Source organism: Asparagus officinalis, chromosome 1 (assembly GCF_001876935.1).
Source record: "Asparagus officinalis chromosome 1, Aspof.V1, whole genome shotgun sequence".
NCBI lineage: Eukaryota > Viridiplantae > Streptophyta > Magnoliopsida > Asparagales > Asparagaceae > Asparagus > Asparagus officinalis.
In genome coordinates this window covers 17,355,595-17,379,297 of record NC_033794.1, presented here as the reverse complement: position 1 = coordinate 17,379,297, position 23,703 = coordinate 17,355,595, and the positions used below count along the sequence as shown (strand labels likewise).

At 35.5% G+C, this 23,703-nt stretch overlaps 1 protein-coding gene across 1 annotated transcript in view; it reads left to right on the top strand.

Moving 5' to 3' along the window:
- Positions 1 to 23,337, top strand: part of LOC109819893 (protein odr-4 homolog) — a 27,176-nt gene extending 3,839 nt beyond the window's left edge. Inside the window, exons 5-11 of the mRNA XM_020385863.1 lie at positions 15,974 to 16,090; positions 17,550 to 17,670; positions 19,089 to 19,173; positions 19,329 to 19,438; positions 21,160 to 21,311; positions 22,031 to 22,127; positions 22,767 to 23,337. Of these exons, the coding sequence (XP_020241452.1) occupies positions 15,974 to 16,090; positions 17,550 to 17,670; positions 19,089 to 19,173; positions 19,329 to 19,438; positions 21,160 to 21,311; positions 22,031 to 22,127; positions 22,767 to 23,069 (985 nt within the window). The 3' untranslated portion in view covers positions 23,070 to 23,337. The remainder of the gene's footprint in view (positions 1 to 15,973; positions 16,091 to 17,549; positions 17,671 to 19,088; positions 19,174 to 19,328; positions 19,439 to 21,159; positions 21,312 to 22,030; positions 22,128 to 22,766) is intronic.

Here is a 23,703-nt window from a genome sequence, read left to right as displayed (position 1 = left end):
GACAACATAAATAATAAAAGAATTATTACTTACGGATTTGTGAGTGCCGGACAATTTCGCTTATCATGTAATTGGCCTACTTTATCATACCCGTGACAACGTCCATCTTTTTATTTTTGGCTCTAGCCATTGCTTTCTCTTTTCTTTCTTTTAACCTTTTTACCGTACCCTATTGCTCGCACTTGATCGTGTTCATTGAAACTATTTTGAAAAGTATAAGAACCATGCACACTAATACCATCATCTATTACATTACTACCTATTTGATTACTTTTCTTGGTGAAGCTTTTTACAACCATGCGGCTACTAAGAAATTGATCAATTTGCTCATTAATGATACACACTCCATCGGTAAACATCTTCCTCGTTTCTTCACATATGAGGGATTTGTCAACTAATTCCAAAATGATTGGATAAATTGACTCCGCGTTAAAAGATAAGAATTGTCAGGGGTTATCTGCATGCCTTTATTGATACGAGTCGCCGTACGAGCACCATTTGGTTGCGAAATTACCAAAAGGTGGGTTGAGAAGAAGACAACTAAAACACAAGAACAATTCAGTATGACGAAGGAAAATACCTTCTCTAGATTATGAAGAATCAATTATTACAAATCTTTTCCTCACAATCTCATTAGAATCGAGAACAACATCTCAATGCTCTCTAAATCCTAATACAATGATTAGAATCTCTCTTAATTACCTCTGATTTAAGATGATCATCTAAATCCTAATCCTTTTGATTAGGATCTCTCTTAGACCTAAAACTCTTTAGGACTACATCTGATCTCTAACCTCCTCTTTAGAAACCCTAAACAATCACTATTTATAGGGTTTACAACGTGATGACAATCTGATAAGTAATCAAAACCAAACTCTGCTAGGATTTCCCCAAACAAAAACCAAATTGGCCTGGGAAACCCTCGATCAGTCGACTCATGCTCACTAGTCGACTCATGGTCAACTCAAAACGTGCACAAACTGTGCTGGCCTGCATGAGTCGACTCATGATTTCATGAGTCGACTCAGCATAAGCATTTTGCTATTTGGAGGCGATTTCTTGAGTCGACTCATCAACCCGACAGTCGACTCATCAACCGTCAGTCGACTCATCAACCGTCAGTCGACTCATCAACCCGTCAGTCGACTCATCAGGCTGAGAACTGAAATCTTTGATTCTTCGTTCTTTCGACTCGCTTCACGCTCCATCCTATGCTCCGCCGTGTCGTTTCACACCACTATTCTCAAGGTATCATGAGAATCACCTATTCTCAAGCTCCCATGAGGATCGCTAAGCTCCCGAATCATAGAAGAAGATACACACATATCATTTATCATCATCCACTCTCCCCGATTTTGCAGACTTAGTCCACCTCTTTAAGGTGTATTTATCGGGCAATGTTTCAGCATTAATTTTCATCAAATATGAGATAATGTGCGTACATGGGATTCTGGCGCTTTCGAACTTTTTACAACTACAAGAAATCAAATCCAAGTCCTTATCGTAAACGATTTCGCGGGCTTTACTTGTTGCGAGTTTCTTTCTTTGAATTTGATACACAGATTGTTGGTTGCCCTAACAAACTGCAACTTGTAGTTAAAGCTGTCACACACTTCAGCCTCAAACTTGTAATACATCTCATTCGTATAAATATCAACCATTTGCTCTAAAAAGTCATGATTTATTCTAAGTTTAGGTTTCTTAATTATATCTTTGTGATCGACCATCAACTCCTCATGACGTTAGCGCACTAGTCCCCTGCCAAACTGTATCATAAAATTTACCAATGAATTATTTTTCAAAACAAATTTCTTAAAAAATGCATGTCCATTTTCTGCTCGTTGACTACTTGACATGTCAGTTGAGAAAACGTGATTAACATATGCAGGAATCCATCTTGACCGAAGTTCATATTGGTCTTGCAACAACTTGTTTCCTTCTAACACACATTTGTTAATCAGACTTTCCTATTGTAAATCAAATTCTTTAGGAGTCTCCGATTTCCAAATGCAAGCCGAGAACTCACTCTTATAAATACTATACTTCACTGCATCAATTTTCTCAGAAAATTTTATTAATATATGCCAACTACAATACCTGTCAATAGAATTAGATAAAGTGTTAAAAGAAAGGCTATGTATATAAATATTTTTAATAATATATACAAACTATAATACCTGTGAAAAGTATTTGGAAGAACAAGAGGGAATGTCTTAGTCATAGCTGGGTCTTAATCGGTAATAATCATTTTCAGTGCACCACCAGACGTATTTTCCAAAAATTGATTAAATAACCATACAAAATCATCAATGCGTTCACGATTTAAAAACCCACAAGCAAAAACAATGGTTTGATCATGATTGTTAACCTTCATTATTGGTGCAAATATCAGGCCATAACGATTAGTATTATAAGTAGTATCAAAGATTACAACATCACCAAAAAATTTGTAAGCCCGCCTTGAACTTGCATCGGACCAAAAACAACGAGTAATCTTTTGTTCCTCATCAGCCTCAATTTGAAAAGTAAATGAGGGATTCTTTCCTTGTTCCAATTTTAAATACTCATAAAATATTTTACCATCATGCCCCTTCAAATCAGCACGTATATCCCTTTCATGATTACACAAATCTCTTTGAGTGCACCTAATATTTTCTATACCTCCAGATTGTACTCCAAGAAAACTAAATTGTTGATGCTGAGGTATATTCACTATGGATAACTGTTTAGTTAAAGACTTTGTTACGGCTGAAACATTACGATGGGACCTTAAAAGATGAACCTTTGATGATGTTGATAACGGGTGGTTGTGCTCCTCATTAAATATAGTAACAATGTATTTTTCGGAGTTTGATTTTAAAACTACAATTTTGGCAATACAATCCTGACATAAGCTTCCTCGACGTCTTTTCTTTCCAACATCCGCGATTTTTGGAGATTTTCCTTATTTAAAATAAATATACTCCTTCCTTCTTATTTCACCACTTCCCGGCTCTTTCTGAGTTATCCAAGCCCTTATACTAAAGCCAGCTGCTTTAACATAAGCATTGTAGAATGTTACAACATCATCTATTGTGTCAAATTCTTGTCCCTTTTTTAGTCTCAACTCATCTGATACTTGAGGAGTATATGTCAAACTATCGTCATCCGAGTTTACTTTATTAGCTTCATTTTGACAGCTAGCCCCTACTTCAATGTCCAAGTTTTTCATTTCTCACAAAAGCTTCGATACCTGTGACCAAAGAGAACTAAAAATCGCCAAACACCAAAGAAAGGGACTTCAGATTTCTGTAAGCAAGAAAAAGGGAATCATCGTATGAAGCAAAACAGAGAGATGTTCGAAATCAACACTTAGAAAAAGTATCCATGACAAATGTGACTGTTGACTAATGCAAGCATTAGCAGAAAAGAAGATACATTTGCTTTGTAATATGTCAAACGTGGGAGGGCAATGAATGCATTCTGGGAGGGCAATGAATTCTACAGTTGGACATTAGTTTTAGAAGAAACAGTAAATACAGTGATTGCCCAATTTGTTACTTTCCTTAATTCATTTTCTTCCTTCTTCTGAGCATCATACTACTCTTACATGGTAATATCCATTTGTTTATCCAATTTGATTTTTTTTTCAGGCTATGATTGCAGACAACCCAATTTTCAGATAAAAAAATCTCAATATCATTGGTTTTTTGCAGATCAAAAACCCTAACACAAACCAACCGCACAAGCACAATATCCAATTCAATAAACCTTAGCCCAAATCTTAATCTCAAACTAACTCACGATCAAAAAAAACTAAAAGACACCCATTAAAATTAAACACATAAAAATGAAAACCCCAACAAAAATTCACACTTTGGCCTCTTACGGCGGAGGGGTTGGAGTTGGGAGATCTCACAGCGGAGGAGTTGGCTCGCGGAGGGGGAGGGCTGAAGGCGGAGGAGGAGGTCGACGGCGAGATCGCGGAGGAGGAGGGCTGAACTCGGATGATGATAGTTGACGGCGAGATCACAGAGTAGGAGGAGCTGAAGGCGGAGGAGGAGCTCGACGGCGAGAGGGAGGAGGGAGGGTTTCGGAGGGGAAGAGAGGATTCTTTAATTTGGGGATCTAGAGACAGAGGGGTTTTATTACCCATCGCTGACATTTTTTCAAAAAAGCCCAAAGCAGCATTAATGTGTACGCATCAATGCGTATGAGAAACCAAAGTGGATGGTCCACTCATGTTGTGTAGAGATCCTTACATGATATGAAGAGTTCTTTTATATATATAAAAGAGTGGATAGAAATTTTGGTGGACAAAGGCTTGGTGTCCACTTTGTCTACTTAAGTTGACACTAGTATTCATCCCGTGCTAAGCACGACATCCTTACAGTATTCATCCCGTGCTAAGCACAACATCCTTACAGATTATTTTTGTGCGTAGTTTTTCATCATATCATTTTTTTGTTTTGTCATGATAAATTTATCTTAAACATACTTGAAGTCCATCATATATAACCAATGAGGTTATGCAGATAGGTATTTGTTTGCAATTTATCATATACTTGGAAGTTCATATTTAAACATAGAAACATAGATAATTAAAACTTTTAACACAGATAGTTAAATCTTTTTATCCCTTCAAGTAATGTATATAGTTGTGAAGTTCAACATTATGGATCTGTTAATCATTTAACTTGACATTTAACCAGACAACTGTGATATATGATCTGATATATGCTTCTGTAAACATGTATAAATTTTTGAATAAAACATCAAATGTTTTACGTATACAGATAAAAAAGATCAAATCTATTGCAATTACATTTAACAAAAGTATAGTTGAAAACATCAAATGGCTTTGAATAAAACATCAAATGGCTTTGAATATTATAATACAAATTCTATAATAATGTTTCCTTGAAAACTTCTATCCTGTTAAAAAAGACAGCAAACTATATATACTTATAAATATATCTAAAAATTATCGGTAGACAACTTTACATGTTTAATAGATTTTTAAGTTTTCTTTCCCTTTCTACTTGCTAATTTGTTGATTGTGTTTGAATACAACTTGATTGTGTTTGAATACAGCTAAATTTGGGATGCATGGAGAATATCCACGAAGTATCAAATATCTTAAAATCCAAGCATCCAAAACATATTAAATCTGTTATCAGTGCTTTTTAGATTATCAATAGAGTAGTATATTAGCCATTGCCTTTTCAAACTTCTCAACAGGGATTAAAGCTTTCGTAAGAGTTGTACAGCTGACAACATCTGGCTTTATATCCTGCAATAGAAAAATAAAAATAACCATATGCCAAGAGCTGATAAATGGGGCTAAGCATGCAGAAAATAGTGCATAATCTTATGCTAATAAACTAAAACTATAAAAGAAATAAATCATATACTTACATTTTCCTTCATAAATTGCACTAAGGAAGAGGCTTCAACCTCCCGTCAATCTTCACCAAATGCATTAAATTAAAGAGTTAAGAACTAAAATACTACGTTTTATGTCATTTGCTCTGGATGCATTTAAATCTTTCTCTGACAGTCCCTGCAAAAGAGTGCAAACACACAAAAAAATGTGATAAGATATACATTACATGAATACACTATTAAGAAAATGTCAGAAATGCAACAAATAATTATGTCCATGATTCTTTCCAAACCTCGAAAAATAATCATGGCCAAAAAAATCCTGCCCAGGAAACTTTTTGTAAACAACAAAAAAGCAACATGTGCACAAAACATTGGTATTTACTCTATACGTGTATGCATTGCCTAATGCATTATACATCGTCGGTGATGGCTTCATTCCTCCAGCCTTCATCATCTCCAAACATTAAATCTCATTCTTAAAACTGAAAGATACAGATCAATGGGACACTGAAAGATCCATGAACAAAAAGATACAGGGAACTGAAGGTCTCTAGGATACATGAGCTAATAGCTCTATTGTGAATCCAACTCTCACACTTGCAGGAAGCTCCTTTCTTGTGATGCTTCCTGTAGCCAGATTCACACCAACTCAGAGTGATAAGTAAAACATGGGTGGAGCTTCTAAGTGGCGGAAGGAGGCCTTGGCCCCTTAAGCCTTGAGCAAAAGCCTATGAGGCAAAGTCGAAAGCCCACGTGCTACAGACTCCACAACCATTTGAATCCTGCTACGCCCTCTGAACACAGCTGGCTAGATTTCACCCAATACTCATAAGGAGCCAAGTTCATAATTTATATCACGCATGAAGGGAATAGCTGGCTAGATTTCACCCAATACTCATAAGGAGCCAAGTTCATAATTTATATCACGCATGAAGGGAATATGTTTGGAAACTATTGATGATAATTATAATTATCCATTCTACCTCCTCTAATCTCTTCATTCACTTTCTATCAATGCTACAATCAGTTGGGGACAAGAAGAAAGGAGATTGAGGTTTGTCACGATGCATTTTTAATCATTTGCAAGGCAGCACCAATGTCAAAACCGTTGATTTTGTTTAAGACATGATTAGTATTGGCTTTATAATAAAAATAAAACTAAAATTAAAAATTTAGTAATTTTCAGTCTCCCAAAAGCATGTGCTCTGTAAGATATACCAGGACAAAGAGATATCTTACAATTGCCTTGTAACAACATATACCAAGACAGAGATATCTTAATTTTGCCTTTTAACAACATATATATCAATGCAAAGAGATCTCTTCATGTTGTTTCTCAACAACTTATATCAAGATAGAAATATCTTCCCACCCTCCGAACAACATATTGAAGACAGAGATTTCTCTATAGTTGCTTGATAATATATGTCAAAACAAAGAGATATATTTCTGTTGCTGCTTAACTAACAGTAACTGAGATAAGAGAGTTAAGATTTTACCTCATGCTCTAAGCTAATAGAAAGCTTTCGATCTATCCCCGTACGTTTGCCTATAAGACAAATAGTTGTTGAGTTAAAGTAAATACAATCGCAGAATCTCAGAAATTACTTCAATCTGTGCTTACATGAAAAGGCTTCAAGACACCCTTTGATAGTACTTTCCCCAAGATTCAAACAGCTAAGGAAGATATTTATGCTGAAAGATTGCATAAGAAGAAAAAAATCAAGACAGATGATGTCAATAAAAAATGATCTCAGTTAACAGATAAAAAATTTAGCTATACATTTATGCTGGATTATATGTCAATAAAAAATTACCGGAGGATCTTCATGGTGAGGGTGACCCTTGGAAAGATTATAGATCGAAAGGATCGTGCAAGTCACGATTCCAGCATACGTTATCTTCTCCCATTTCGCAGTCTCATCTAATCAAATGACGCAAAACAAAAATAGTCAATAGAAAGATCTGAATCAGAGAAAAAGAAACCCTAAACCTAGCCCTCATTTCTAAAATTGGAAGATACAAACGAAAGGGGGAAGAAAATTGAGTGGAGAAGAAGTAGTTCCTCTTCATTTCTAAAATTGGAAGATACAAACGAAAGGGGGAAGAAAATTGAGTGGAGAAGAAGTAGTTCCTCTTCTTTTTGTTGGAAAGGACGAAGTTTGAGCCGGTGTTTGATCCCCTGCGAAGGAATCGGAGGCCTGATCAAGTCCGACCTCCTCCAACTCAATGATACTCAAGAAAATCAGGAACGATACTCAAGAAAATCAGGAACCTGAAAATCCGGCCCCCGCTCGCTCGTCCTCCTCCTCGTCGGCGTGCCTGATTTCCATGGCTCCTTCCCCAAATCGCTCGCTCACCTTCTCTCCACCTCCATCGATAAGAACTACACCGCCTGGAAGGAAGGAAAGCCTGGGAACATGGAAGCAAAGCAACGTGGCCAATTTGAGAAACGTTTGTGGGAGAGGAAAGAAGAGTGGAAGAAGCAGAGCAACTGCAGGGGAAGTTGAGAAACGTGGCCTATTTGAGTGCAACGTGGCGAATTTGAAAGAATTAAGATGAAATACGTGGATATTAAGAAATTTTACTGTTCATCCTTTGGTTTTCCTTTAGTTATAAAGGAAAGTAGATAAATTTGGAGTTTGGGACTCTTAATGGGTTTAAGGTTAAAGAGTTTGTGGGTTTAGGTTTGTGAGCTGAGCGGCATAGCTGACCATTGGAGAAAAAAGTTAAAGAAACAGAATATTCCTTAATCATTTAACACCAACTAACTAGAGACGCTAATATAACGCATTAAGATCTTTTTTTTAAGAAAAAGGTATTAAACTAATTTGGGAGACTAACATCAGAATATGAAGATTTAGGGGACTAATATCAAAATAATTAATGATTTAAGGGACTAACATAGAGAAAACCCTAAAAATAATAATCATTATTATAATTATTTTGTTGTTAAGGGAACCTTGGTCATTTTGGGACCTCTAAGGCTCTAACTAACCAAGTGAACTCCGGGTGCTGAGGCTCACATCTAATCGCACACATCACTGGGCAAAATTGGGTCGGGGAATCAAACCAAGGAACTTGGGGAACAAATTCTAGAACCCAACCACTTGAGCCACCCATTCGTGGTAATAATGATCATTGTTTTACTGTTTGGTGGAACTTCGGTTGTTATAGGTATCTAGATCTTGAAAACTTTACACTTGCTATGTTATGATATGGACCTGCTTAGAAATATATTAGTGCACAGACTATAAAAAGTGTCTGATGACACATTTTTTGTGGCCCTTTCTTTCGCAGCTATGGTATATTTTGTTGCTTTTAACTGATGTTCATGTTGAGTTATATGCTTGTTTTGCTATTTTGTAGCATGTTGTTGAAACTTCGGCTAATTAGATATTGCAAAATTTATAACCCCTTAATCAATTTTTGTAACTCGTTAGACCAGTATTGTAACCCGTTGGTGAAGTTTTGTAACTCATAGTTCCGAAAAAAATTTGTAACTCCTTTAAAAAATTTTATAACTCCTTAAACCAGTTTTGTAACCCCTTAATCAAGTTTTGTAACTCTTACTTCTGGAAAAAAAATTTATAACCCCTTAATCAATTTTTGTAACTCGTTAGACTAGTTTTGTAACCCGTTGTTGAAGTTTTGTAACTCATAGTTCCGAAAAAATTTTGTAACTCCTTAAAAAGATTTTATAACTCCTTAGACCAGTTTTGTAACCCCTTAATCAAGTTTTGTAACTCTTAATTCTGGGAAAAAAAATTTATAACCCCTTAATCAATTTTTGTAACTCGTTAGACCAGTTTTATAACCCGTTGGTGAATTTATGAGATTGATAGTAATAGAAATAGTTGAGCACTTCCTTATTAAAAAAAAGGTTGAAGTTTATACTTATAGTATAGTTTGTACTTAAAAAGTATAACTGAATATGCGTTAGAGATAAATTGCTATAAAAACTTATAGTTGAAACCTTAGCCAAAAGAAAAGATAAGATAAAATGAAATGTTATGGGCAGTTAAACTTTGATTACAAAGTTGAATTAAGAAGTTTTGGCTGTAATTACTTTTTTGCTAGGATTAATCCTTACCGAAATTTAAATTAGATTCCAACACTATCTATGTTACAAAAGAATGAAGGGCAACAAAATTTTTCTATATCCCTTTTGGAGTACTTATAGCTTTGTGTGCTGCCTTTGTTTTGTTGCACCATCTCCAACAAAATTTTGGGAATAACTACGTTACTATGTTACTATGTTACTTTTCCTTTTATTGCTGCAGAAAACCTTTTGTCAATTAAGGGAGTCAATGCAGTTTAAGGGTTTGAGTCTTCCTACTTAAAAGTGTGATCACAGTTCATACGTGGGAAAGGTTATGTAAATAAGGTTGATAGAAATGGTGAGTATAAGGGGTTGTACGCATGAATCTTCACATGTTACTGACTTCGCAAGTTGTCAGAGGATGAGATCTTTGTTGCATCTATCCAGTGTAATTGACCAACCAAATTTAGGAATGTTTGTCCTTCAAGCAGAGAAGCAGTACCATGAAAAGGTTGTTGATCAGTCAGTGGGCAGGGGGCACGGAGATGTTTTTTGAAGCTATATCAGTTAACTGCCATATTGCAATTATAAGCAGTATTCTCTAAACTTGATCATAGTAGTGTATAGCAACACGCACATCACATGTGTAGCAAAAGGAGGGAGATGCAGGCAAGAGACATTGCGGGGGTTATGAGGGTTTAGATGGAATAACGGTGGAAGATACAAGTAAAGGAGAAGGAGGAGACCTAAAGATGCTCAATTCAAAGCACTATTCGATTGATAGTGGTATATGAGAAAGGAGGATTTGATCTTATAGTTGATTGTGTTGTATTCTTGATGGGTCTATGCAGTAAGTTTTGGGCCTTTCATCTAAATTCATCGTTTGCTTTACCAGGACGTGTAATTGGAGGTTTGCTGACTAATAAGATGACATGTTTGTTCATAACTCATGATGTGAAAACTATCATGTATGATTGATATTAGTGAAAACGTGGTCTTATTTACAATACTTGAAACAGTTCAGCTACCCAAACACTTCAACCATAATGACCATTTACCTCAACCTTGAGCTGACATGAGTATGCATATGTATAAAGGACAAATTAACCAAATCCCCTTAAAAGTATTGGTGAATTGTCAACTTCCTCTCTAAAGCATCAGTTTTACCTATTTTCCCTCTTAAAGTATATGTACGAGCCCAATGTGGTCATTTTCTCAGCCAACAGTCTAATATTCGACAGCTCGATGATGCGTCACTTTCTTTTGTTTTGCATTTCTCTGCAGTTTAAAAAATATTTTGCAATTTCAAAAGGGGGGATGAAGGGTAACAAGTATAGGGTGAAAGTGGTTGGGAATTTTTTGTTTTAGGGAAAGGGAGATAGACTGATAAAAACCCTTAGGTTGCGTTTGGGAACTAAGATTTGGATTTGAAATATTGATTTAAAATCAAAGGATTTTAAATCTAGAATTTGAAATCCATGATTTGATAGAATCTTTTGTTTGGATGTCCTCCTTAAAAAAATTTTATAACTCCTTAGACCAGTTTTGTAACGCCTTAATCAAGTTTTGTAACTCTTAATTCTGGAAAAAAAAAATTTATAACCCCTTAATCAATTTTTGTAACTCGTTAGACTAGTTTTGTAACCCGTTGTTGAAGTTTTGTAACTCATAGTTCCGAAAAAATTTTGTAACTCCTTAGACCAGTTTTGTAACCCCTTAATCAAGATTTGTAACTCTTAATTCTGTAAAAAAAAATTTATAACCCCTTAATCAATTTTTGTAACAGGATTTGAAATCAAAGATTTGAAGTATAGTGTTTGGATACACTTTATTATACATGAACTTGGATTTCAGAGATAAAGGAGAACCATTCTGTGAACAATTTGTGACATATACACATAGTTAACTTGGAAATTCCGTCTAGGTTGCTCTTTTTCCCGCAAAAAAAAATCTTTTAAAACGTGATTCCCTATACATTACATTACATTCACGATACATATAAATACATGATTCCTGTACATTTAATATACACATCCAATCCAATATAATCAATACTCATATCCAACACACACATCCAACAATCCAATCCAAAATACCATCCAACAATCCAGTCCAATATACACATTCAACAATCTATACCAATATCCAATTCAGTAAAAATTTATATTATCTGAATATTTATAACATATACACTAACAATATCAAGTCCATCCATAACACGAGATGAATAACATAGAGTACACGGCATGAATAAAAGTAAAGTACTATTACAAATAAAAAGTTGTTTATTACATTAAAAATAAAAAAAACCTCACATCTCGTCATCGTCGGCAGCATCTCTATCCCTCGTACGAAAACGAGTGATGCTCCCTCCAATGTCTCCAGTGTCTCTAGTCTGAAGGTCCAATTGATTATATTTTAGAATTATGTGAAGGTCTGAAGGTCCAATTGATTATATTTTAGAATTATGTGAAGTTTGATAATATATTAAACAAAATTGATGATATATTGTTGAATACGTAAATATATGTCCAAGTTTGATAATATATTAAACAAAATTGATGATATATTGTTGAATACGTAAATATATGTCCAGCAAAAAAACTGATGATAAATTGTGGAAAGTATTTGCTAAAACAACAAGCATGAGTGCAACCATGTTTTGAATGTAAATGAAAAAAATATTTTGACCTGTATCCAAATAATGAAAAATCCTGAAATCTGATTGGCCTCTCCCTATAAATTCTGAACGTATATCTGATTGGCCTCTCCCTATAAATTCCATGTTGAACCCAAAATTATGAACAGACTCTACCATCACCCTATAATCCTATTAACTTTGTGCATGCTTAGCAACAGGAGAAGGGTAATAACCCAGCTTAAGAATGGAGGCACAAAGTACAAATCTACAGATGATAAGCCCTTCGGAACATCACTCTTGTTACTCACAGACAATCGAGTTCAGGGATTAGTGAACATCAAAAGAGTTATCCTCAGGAACCTCTTTACTAGCTTGTGTTGTACTTTGGTAGAATTGATAAATCATACTGCAAGTCTTTCATTGTTCTTTCTATAAGACCAACAATCATGGGGGAAATGCTTTCAAAAACAAAACAAATAGGAAAGGAAACATGAACACTTCTAAAGTCTAATGACATTTGATTCAGAAATCTACTTTTCCCTGTTCTTATACCAAGTTAGTACACAGTTCATACAAAGAATGAACTTACAAAGTAGTGATATCTAATAATGGACCAAGCATATTCTTACCATAAATTTTACTAGAATGCTTCAAGTATTTAATATGACAGAGAGAACATACCTGATAGTGGGCTAGAAGATCAACATATCTACGGATAAGAGAAGTGAATTGTACATAACTAGGAACACCAAGAACGCCATGACGAATCGGTTTCTAAAAATCCATCCCTGCTGCACGCATAATTCTAACAAAAGTAGCACTCCTGACAGGTCCTTCCGGGAGATGGGAAAATGCTGCTGATGATATATTTGACTGGGGTTGCCCCTGTATGGTAAAGGAATATTATGCACTATCAACATCAGAAAACTTTTATACAACATTCATTCACATGATTGGTGTGTTCCATTGAAGTTGAGAACAACACACCCTATCAGAGTCGGTAACTAGCAGAGAGAAAAAGGTGAAATGATACATTCTAATACATGCCACAAGTGGTAGGGTAAGATGTTCGTCTCATGGTCAGTCCCAACAGGTAAGGGCAAGGATGTTGCTCCTCCAGACGATGGAATATGAGACCGCTTCAGGGTGGAGGAATTCCTTAAGAAGCTATGCCTTCAGGAAAAACCATAAACACCCATAAACTGAGGAGGAAAAAACCTCCTCCGTCACCACAAAGATTACGAGTTAACAAAGAATCAACAAGGAAGAACCAAAAGGACAAAAGCAACATCCCACAAAGAATAACAAATGGGTGAGTTGCAATTTACAAGTCCAAAGAGGTACCAATGGTAGTAATGTTAGTGTAGTTGGAAGGCGTAGGATATTATTTCAAACACATTCTATATGCTTCCAGAGGCACTTGTAGGCACCCATAAAAATTAAACTTCAATCAACCAAATATAGAAAGGGAAATTACAAAACATCAATTAGAAGCATCAAGACAATACTATTATGCTCAGAATCACAAGAAGGTGATTTGTGATAATATATCTACAACTTATTTTTGCATAGGTATCCTAATGCAACCATTGTTGACCATAAATATTCATATTCTCAGTGCCTGTCCCAAGCTAATATAAACGAGGTTTGTGCTGTTGGTTAGCCGGCAGCCAACATAAAACCTAGTAAAAACTACGTGAAATGAATCCTACATCGTTCTAATTCAATCATTATGTTCAAAACAAACTCTACTCGCGTCGAATTGATTTCTTTGTATTCACAATAATCATCAAGCACACATTCAAGAAACTATATTAGCACATGTATACCTTAAAAGTACATGTAGACACCGTCCTTTCGGCGAAAAGGCTTGCGCTGCCTCACAATGACGGCAGACATCACCTTCTTCCTCAAATCAGGCTTTCCTTTCTTCACTTTGGCCATCACCATGTCGCCGACACAAACCGACGGCAGCCTGTTCAATCGCCCCTTGATACCCTTCACCGAGATGATGTATAGGTTCTTCGCTCCAGTGTTATCGGCACAGTTCACGGTGGCAGCGCGGCATCCTGAACTGTTCCCGGCCGATCCTCGCCCTAATTAATCAATTCAGTTTCAACTACTATTGAAATCGCTAACTATTCAACAATCTACGATGAAAAGGGGTTTCTTTGAAATGAGATAACTGTAAAAGTAAATTATTTTATCCCTGAAAATGAGAATTTGAGGTGGAATCAAGAGGTACATATTTAAGAGCTGATTAATCACATAATCTCCAATAAATTGGAGTAATTTCCATAAAGCAAACAACTGCTGATCAATCGAGTTCAGGGTTAGAGCTCAGCGTACCTTGTGATCGAGCTCCAAAGCGAACACGGCGATGAGGAAGAAGGAGCAAGCGACGAGGGGGAGAGATCGGACGGTCGGAATCATCGGGCCGTTGGATCTAGGGTTTCTACGAGAGAGGAGAAAGGGGGAGACCTAAACCCTAGATCAGATCTAGGTTTAGACGAGAGAGGAGAAGGGGAGAGAGGAGAGAGAGAACTTGAGAGTGGATCGGGGATCGGGACTGTGAAATGAGAGAGGAGTCTGTATCGGGATTTGGTAAATACCAAGGATCAGGGTGAGATTTGAAATATCTATATCTGGGCTTTCAGATTCTTCTCTTTCAAATGATTTGATTTGAAATCTCAGCCCAATTGAAAACCCAAACTAGAGATTTGGATTTGAAATACCCTGGATTTTAAATCCATGGTCCAAATCTAAGTTCCCAAACACAACCTTAAAGAAATGTAAAACAACAAGATCAAGTCATCAAACTGTTAAATATTTGCTTGTGAGCTCTTAAAATGGCCACACTGGGCCCATAAGCATAATTTAGGGAGAAATTATGTAAATTGATACTTTGAGGCTAGAATTGAGTGTTCACCAATACTTTGGGGGAGAATTAGTCATTTTTCCCTATAAAAAATTACGAGGTTATGATCCCTAGCAATAATTGTGGAATACTGGTTGACTATGACAGGGTTAAATGTGGAAGAGAGAACTTGGAGGTTTGAAGGGGAAATTTTATGTATTCAATCCAACGAAAAAGAGAAAATGACGAGTTTGAACAATTTCTTCTTTAACTAAAGGTCTCCCGAGGTCGTGCAATTTTGTAGAACAAATTCAACATCTGAGCCCAAATGCACAGACTAAAACTAAGATATAACTAATAATTATTTACCTGGGTTGTTTGCTGCCATCGGTAATATTAAAACTAATATTTTGCTGTCCTCAGCAATATTGTCAACACTCAACTTCAGATGATGAGTGTGTTTGGCAACTAGTCAAAGCGGCTTATAAGCCACTAAGACCTATTTGGTAAACAGTTTATTTTGGCTTATAAGCCGAAAATATATAAGTTGGGGTAACTGAGCTTATCTTTTGGTGGCTTATAAGCCATATAGTTTGACCGAGTAAAAGACCATATTAGCCCTTACCATTTAAGAAATCTCCAAAACCCTTTTTGGTTATTTTAACAAAAATGGTGGATTATATTTGCCAAACACTTCATGATTTGAAATGGCTTTTAATCCACTAAATCTTCTAAACACTTTTGTCTTATGATCCATTGGATTATAATCTATTTGTGGATTATAAGGCAACGCAATTATAATCTAAATTTGCCAAATATGGCCTAAGCTGTTTACTACTTGGTGAGAAAGAAGGTTCTGGATTTTACCCTTCTTACTCTTCAATCTGGTATAGAAATTATATTAGCCCTATGGATGCCGTTCACAATCTTATAAAGGAGTTAATTGATCTTACCGATATGACTAGGTCTGGTTATGCTTTTCAAGATGAAGATTGTTCTTATTCAGAAAATATAGCATCAACCATATCCTATTCTTAAATTAATTTATTATCACTATTTTGGATAGGTGGATTTGTCGAAATGTCATGGTGGGATCCGGCAATATGCGACCTTGCGATTTCAAAATGGGCAAGCTGTTGGCTTCTCTTCAAATTTATAGATGCATGTACAATTTTGACATAAGGTATTATCTTTATCGCGCTCTTTACACTTTTAAGACCTCTGATAAGATTGTTGTACTATAAGGATGCACAATTATTTTACTCTCATTTGTTTTTGAGTTCAAGCGCTACATTTCTGCATCTAAGTCCTTTCCCATTTTAATATGTAAACTGCACAGTGCATGCAGCTAAACATCAACTTAGCAGGTGGCTGCTACGGTTAAGAGCAAAATTTAGATTTTATACATAATAGTTTTATTTCAATCTTATCCACTTGTTTACTTGATTCCAATTCTTGCATAAAGCTCAATACAGTGCAAAATAAATCTCAGTTTCTAAATTAAATTGATACCAGAAACTGTCATTGTGTTTCTTTCTTTGATCATATTAACTACAAGCATAGATAGAAATATATAACTTTTGAAATCTTTATTAGTCAACAACTTCACAAAATTGTGAAAATCCAAGACAACTTCTTATGGGCGTAGCTTTAATTGGCAATCGTTTGTGTTTATGTGTGTTTATATTATATGAAAAAAACATGGGTATGGAGGTGGCAGCCTATTTTGGTGAATGAGCTACCAAGAGATAGAGCAATGGTGAGACCCACCCTGCCAATCTCATAGGAGCAAGTGGACCTCACCATTCTTGTCCCTCGAAAGCTTATTCTGCTAAATGAGGTAGCAACTCATATTCAGTATCCCATACACACACATACGTGCGCCCATCCACACACACACCCACCTGCACTCGCCCGCTCATCCACACACACGGAGACATGTGTACACACATGTTTTGTCATATGCATGTGTGTATGAATGTAAACACATGCATGCATACGCATAAACACAAAATTCTTAGTAAAGCTTGATTTTATGTCACATAAAACTTGCACAAATGGTTTCAAATATGTAAATCTCTTGGTACTTATAACCCTATTTAGGTGGCGTTCTCTTGGAATTTGGTTTGTAGAGTGATGATGTACTTTTGTTGGTGTAAATGATGTACTCTAAAGTAATCTCCCACTATATCTTCATGTCAGATGAGATATATTATTGATATACATACACCAGTTTGATGTGCTGCTTACATATATCAGTATCTGTGCAGTTTAATCTAGTTATAGCCTAATACTTAAGCCATGAAGAATGGAAAAGAATGCCCCGTTATTGCACAATCATACTCCTGTAAGTGTATGGCCATGAGGTTGTTTTTCTTGCTGGCCAATCAGTCTTCTAATACTTGTGAGAAGACTTTTTCATCTTATCTGGGTCTTGAGGATCAATTTTCGAGGATAAAGTTTAGATCTTCTTTTCTTCTACATTTTTAACACATATTCATCAATATAAGATAAATATTTTGCACCCATATAGATCATACCATGCTCCTAAAAAGGAATCCAATACACACATGCATTAGGACTTTAGATGGAATTTTCTGAAATCCTGGTATTGATTGTTCTTTTATATCAAATTCTGTTAGATTACCCGTTTTTAAAGATGGAGCATCAGATTCCGGTACATTCAAGAATGTCCTTCGCTGTGGAATTGCTCGTCATGCCAAAGAGCTTGAAAGTGCCAAAGCCTTGGTAGATGGGAAGTTGGTGAGATTAGTTTATCTTAAATTTGTTTCTGGTCCATGACTTGTATGTTGTTTCCAGGTTTGATATTGAGCAATTAACTTTGTATGTCTACTGTTGGTGTGCTGGTAGCAATTTGTTTAGCTAGTTTGTCATATCATTCTGAGATTGTTTTTGTATTTTCAAAATTTCCCTTTTAGCTCTTAGCCTTGCCATCATGTTAATTATGAAGCTATATTTTCCCATTTTTTATGTTAAAAAATAATCAAATAATTCTAGCTAACGCTGTTACTATCCCTTGTATTTTATGTTATTACACAGAACCATGATGTTACAATTTGATTTCTCTTGCTTCGTTTTGTCTGAATTTTACGCTTATCCAGAGACTTAGAGGTAGAATATATAGTCGTCTCTCTCTCTCAATGAATAATTCTCAAGCCAACTTCTTTATGAAATATTGAAATTGAGTACTTATGGGTTGTTATTAGAAATGATATATTTTAAATACAACTTGAATACTATTAAGATCATATTCTTTAATTAAATAGGAATATCTATTTGAATTTGGTATCCATAAACTATTAAAATGTTGGATCTAGATCCTCTCCAATTAGGTAGTAATTGGAAAGTGTCCAATTCCTCCAATCATTACTGCACATTTCAAATTTAACTAGACAAGATTAAACCATGTAGGATTCCACTATTGTGATAGTGGTTTTCAAAAAATCATGGTTTTTAAGATCATAGTGGTTTGCAAGACAATAGTGATATCATACATAGCCTAATCTCGTTCCTTGAATTTGAAATGAACGGCAATAATTGGAGGAATGAGACACACTCCAATTACCACCTAATTGGAGAGGGTCCGAACATCAAAATTTCCATTGGAAAAAATGTTAGATCAAATCAATTGCGATTAATCTTTAGTAATAAGCAGATATTTGAAGGAAAACTGGATCTAATTTCAGATTTGGAGAAGAATATTTGAATTTCAATTTCAAACAGAAGATTGTGGAAGAATAACATATGAGCATTTCAACATCCATTCCCTCCACTTCCACTCCAGCTCTAATTACAACGAACTAATTTGAATGTATTTTTCTTCCCCTTGTGTTCCTATGTTAACACAATTCTAATTATTCTTGCATTGGGCATGTGTTCAGGCATATTGCATTCAGAATGCAGCTAACATTTAAATTTAAGGAAAAATATGCATTCTCAAGTGGCAATGTGAAGTTATAGTTCTTAAATTTTATTTAGTAATTAACTAGGCCAGTGCAACTTTGGGTACTGTATCTATGTCCGACCATTTTCTATGCTGAAGTTTTGCTGGCTTCTTCAGAGTATTGACCTACCAGTTAGACAATAACAAAATTACTTGATGAAAAAAGGACAGTTTATTTGTATGATTTACTGATTTTCTGTTTAAACCTATAATGAAGGTGGCAGAAGACCAACACATAACTTCAGAGGGCACACATAATGTTGAATTGCTTTTGCCATTTGTGAGTGATGCATATACTGGAGGTGAGTTGGGATTTTGACTGGTATGAGATATATGCACTTGACCTCTTCGTAAATTTAATAAGCATAAGCATTAGCACCATTTTGTGTACTTAAGATTATTCTTTTTTTTCTTGATCTCTTTAGAAAGGGCTAATACTGTCTAATTTCCTTTAAAGCATCCAGTTCAAATGAAGTTGCTGGGCTGGTTGTCTTCACCGGTTCTATATGTGCTTCAGCATATTTGGGTCCAAAAGAATCTGCATCACAAGCGATATGTGATTTAAAGGTATTTCATATATCTGAAAATTATCTTAGTCGATTTTGAAGTATTGAGGAGTTCTCACATTATCAACAGACTGGTAGCTTACTGCAGATGCCTTCTGATTCTATTGTGTACCCAGTTTAGGTAGTTCGTACCCAATTAGGTCGTGTTCATATGTTGTTCACATGTAAAAAATCCTTCAAAATTAACATTTTTTTAGAAAATTTGTGATGGAGCACTTGGCGATCTCACATTTGTATTTAAAGTTCTGCTTTGAAGATACATATGAGCAATCGTTCATTGTATTACTTTCTTAACTTCCAAATATATTTATCCAAAATAAGCGAGTTACGAAAAGTTGAACTGAAGATTTGATGGTTCTGATGGACATAATCAGTGTTGTAAATAGCGGCCAATAGCGGGGCTATAGCGGCGCGAATAGCGGTCGCGGCCCTTCAGCGCTACGTGTAGGGGTTTCGCGGCTGGCTTAAGCGGGAAAATCCGCTATTCATTCGAATAGCGCGTAAAAGCGGATTTTAGCGGGTTAAAAGCGGATTTTCGCGGTTTAAAGCGGATTTTCACGGTTAAAAGCGGTTAAACCCGCTATCACACATATTATGATGCTATATTTCTTGAATTTCTTCATAGTTCATTCATACAACAAGCCTACTAATTGTTATTTACTGATAATACAAGAAATTTACAACTAATTGAATTTTTAGATTTTTTATGAATTTTCTTATTATTTAGGATATTTAAATATATTTAAATTTAACCGCTATTTGACTGTGCGCTATTTGCCGCGATTTCGCCGCAATAGCCCGATATAGCCTTAGCGGTACCTCGCCGCGACGCGCCGCGATCCGCTATCAGCAACCTTGGACATAATAAAGTTGAATCCGCATGAACAGCCAGGGTTAGGTACTCATATGTAGTGATTATTTTACAGGGCTATTATTCCACGTTTAGTTTGTCTCTACGTCTAGCATTTTTTTAATGTTACCCTGTTTTTTATGCTGTGGAGCTCTCATTAAGTATGATCTTTCTTGCACTATACCCTTTTGTGCTATTAGTAAAATATTAACCTTAATAAAAAGTGCATGTAATGGGTGATTGATGACTTAAGTGAAGAGCAAAACTAAATCGTCCTCAACCCCATGTATGCTTCATTTCCCTTCATAAACCAGGGGATATTAAACATGGTGCATACATGCCGCTGAAAATATGGCTATATCATGTTTCACAACTACTTGTGTTATATGTATTTACTGCAGTGATTAATCAATTACAGCATCTTTTGTTATCACTTAATTATCTTTTAATAACTGTCAGCAGATTTATGTCATTCAATAATTATCGTGTCTTATTATTATTGAACTAATTTCAAATCAAAGAGCACGATGGGAAGAGAATGCCTATACTATCTTTACGCATCAACTTCTTCATGACTTGTGAATTTGTGACGTTGAGCTTATTTACTGTGTAAAGACCTTAATGCCTATGCACATTGTATGATCTTGTTAGTACTTGGCTCTATAAGGAGGTAAATTGATGCAGATGCCTAGATTTTTTATTTTTATTTTTCCTTCTGTATCTATTTGAATCTTGTACAGTCATTAGTTCGCTTTGTGTATGATTTTAGGAGTGTTGCTTCTGAAACACCTGTTTAATTTCTAGGGAAAACCTCCCATCTTTCTTCTTGCTAATATCATTTCGATAAAATGTTGTGGTAACCTCTCTTACAGGGAGATATAGTGTCAAGTATGCGAAGTAGACTTGATATCATATGTGATGATGCAGAGGATAAAGTAACTATGGCTAGTGATCATGTAGGCGAGTCAACTGGTGACACATTAGCTGGGAAGGCCATCCATCAACTTAATCTACAGGAGTTGAGGTAGGCTGACTCTTAGATGCCTTTGGTGTGCATAAATGCAATCTAATCTAAACAACAGTTGATTATATTTCACTCTCATCACTACCCATATATATTATTATCATTCAAGTGCAAATGGCACTTGCTCTCCTCTTATAAATCCATCTTTCTATTTGGCTGGTTAACTTCACAGTTTTCTTGGTGGAATGTTTCCGTATTAGTCTATGTAGCAGACAAATCGACTACTTTTCAATCTGCAAGGTGTTTACTGTTTCTTTTTTATACAATTATGAAAAACAGTGCCTGAAAATAAATTAAATTATGTTGATTACGGTGTATTTTTCCTCCAGTTCATAGTGACTACATATTCATATCATTATTAGATCTGTCAAGCATTTCATGCACATAATTTGCTTGCATTTTGGTTAAGAAGTACTTTAGATGTCTATTATTTAGTACAATATCCATGTTCCTAAGCACCACTGTTCTGATTGCGGCCTTAGGATTTCTTGACATTTTAAATAAGTGGCGATCGAAGTGCTTCATGCATTTAAGAATTATTAGTCGTTGTCTATGCCATACTTTTGATAGTTCTATTCACTAGATCAATTTTAGCAAATTACTCCTACTCATTCTTCTAGCTCTTGTTTATGTGTAAATTTTTATGCTCATGACATTGTAACCCATTTCATATGCTGTCTGTGAAACTTCACTGGCTCACTGCACGCTTTTGTCAACAGGAAACCTTATTGCCTCACATTTCCTAGAAGAGTTTTTGTTCCTTGGCAGTCCGGCATCTTCATCTGTGATTACCTGCAACCAATGGAGACTTTTGAGGTATGTTTTTCTTCCACTTGTTATATTAGTTAAAAGCAGCAGTGTTTCCTTTTTTAGTCGAATAGTTGAGTCGAATAGTTGGGCTTTAGACAAGAATAAAGAACTTTTCTTTCTATACTTGAGGGAATTTCTCCCCTTTAGAATATAACTGAATATTGAATATTAAAAGTGATAAGTTTAAAGGATAAATATTGCCTATTCAATCTAATTTATTAGGTTAGTTTAGCTATTTTTCTGCTGTCTTGGCTTCACTCAATTTTACACTGTGCGTTATTTTCATTTTTAATAAGAAGAGTAAGCTCCTACCTTGTTCCATGAATAAGACCCCAATCAAACGGCCCTGTTTCTTGAATAGGACTACAATGAAACACACAACTTTAGACTTGTAAAAAGAAAAGGTTAAAAAAAAGAGAGACTTAGCTCTCCCTCCCTCCTTTCCTCCCTCTCACGCACACACGATGTGGCACAATGAGACCTTACTGTTGGTAGAAATCTTAGATATTTAACATGCGCTTGCAGTTTCAGTAACAAGTATTTTCTTGAAGTAATGTACTTTGTATAGAGATTTTTTGAGATCGTTTGTTGACGTACTAATCAAAATCAAGCATCCTTATTGCATTTTTCTTTCATTCTTTATAGGATCTAAAGGACCGGTGTAAAGAGATGATGGCCATGGAATCTCCAATCGAAAACTCTGAAATATTAGAACCAGAAACCGAAGCTCCCTCTATAATGGCAAAATCTTTCTGGGACATAATCCATGAAGATCCAACAAGTGCTGTAATAGAATCCAAGAACACGACGAAATCTACTGAAAGAGATTATGGTGGAAAACCAAAAAGCTCGGGTTTCAATCTTGTGACTGCTATTTTCATTCTTGTGCTTGCGCTCTTGTTGGGATATGCGACTATAGACTTTAAACCGGTGAAACCAGCTCATTAAATACTGGCTCCAATTTCCCTCCTTTTGTACTGGTACTCTTGTATGTACATGAATATCATCTTGGAGATTACCTCCAATACAGGCGATCAACTTGATTGGCTATAAATTTGTGTAGAATGAATTTTGTGGTGTTTATGCTGTAACTTGTCTTACAAACTCGTAAGTGGTCGGGTTGCTATTTGCTTTTTTCTATAATTCCTCCTATATTACAATTTTGTTTATAAGTGAGGTATATCAATATAATTATCGATATAAATTCCTCTTTTCAGTTGACGGTCATGACAGTGATATTAACCTCGATTATTATGTATGCGTTAAAATGTACTCGGCTTATTTTGTTGAATTGAATTTGAATTCTTTCATCTGTGTCTTCTACATTTTAGATGGATGGAGTTCTAGAGGCGAAAGCACTACAAAAACCCATTGTCTGGAAGCTGGGTGCATATACTTTTGGTTTTCCATTTTTGCCCTCTGACTATTTCTTTTATTACTATTTCTCACAGCTTCTAAGCTAATAAGAGTCGAGGGTAGTTTGAGAAAAAGTGGTGACAAATTTCAGCTACTACTGTAGGGTGTTTGCATTCTTTAGTTGCCTTCATTCAAGATTTTTGTTCTCATGGTGACGAGACAGCAA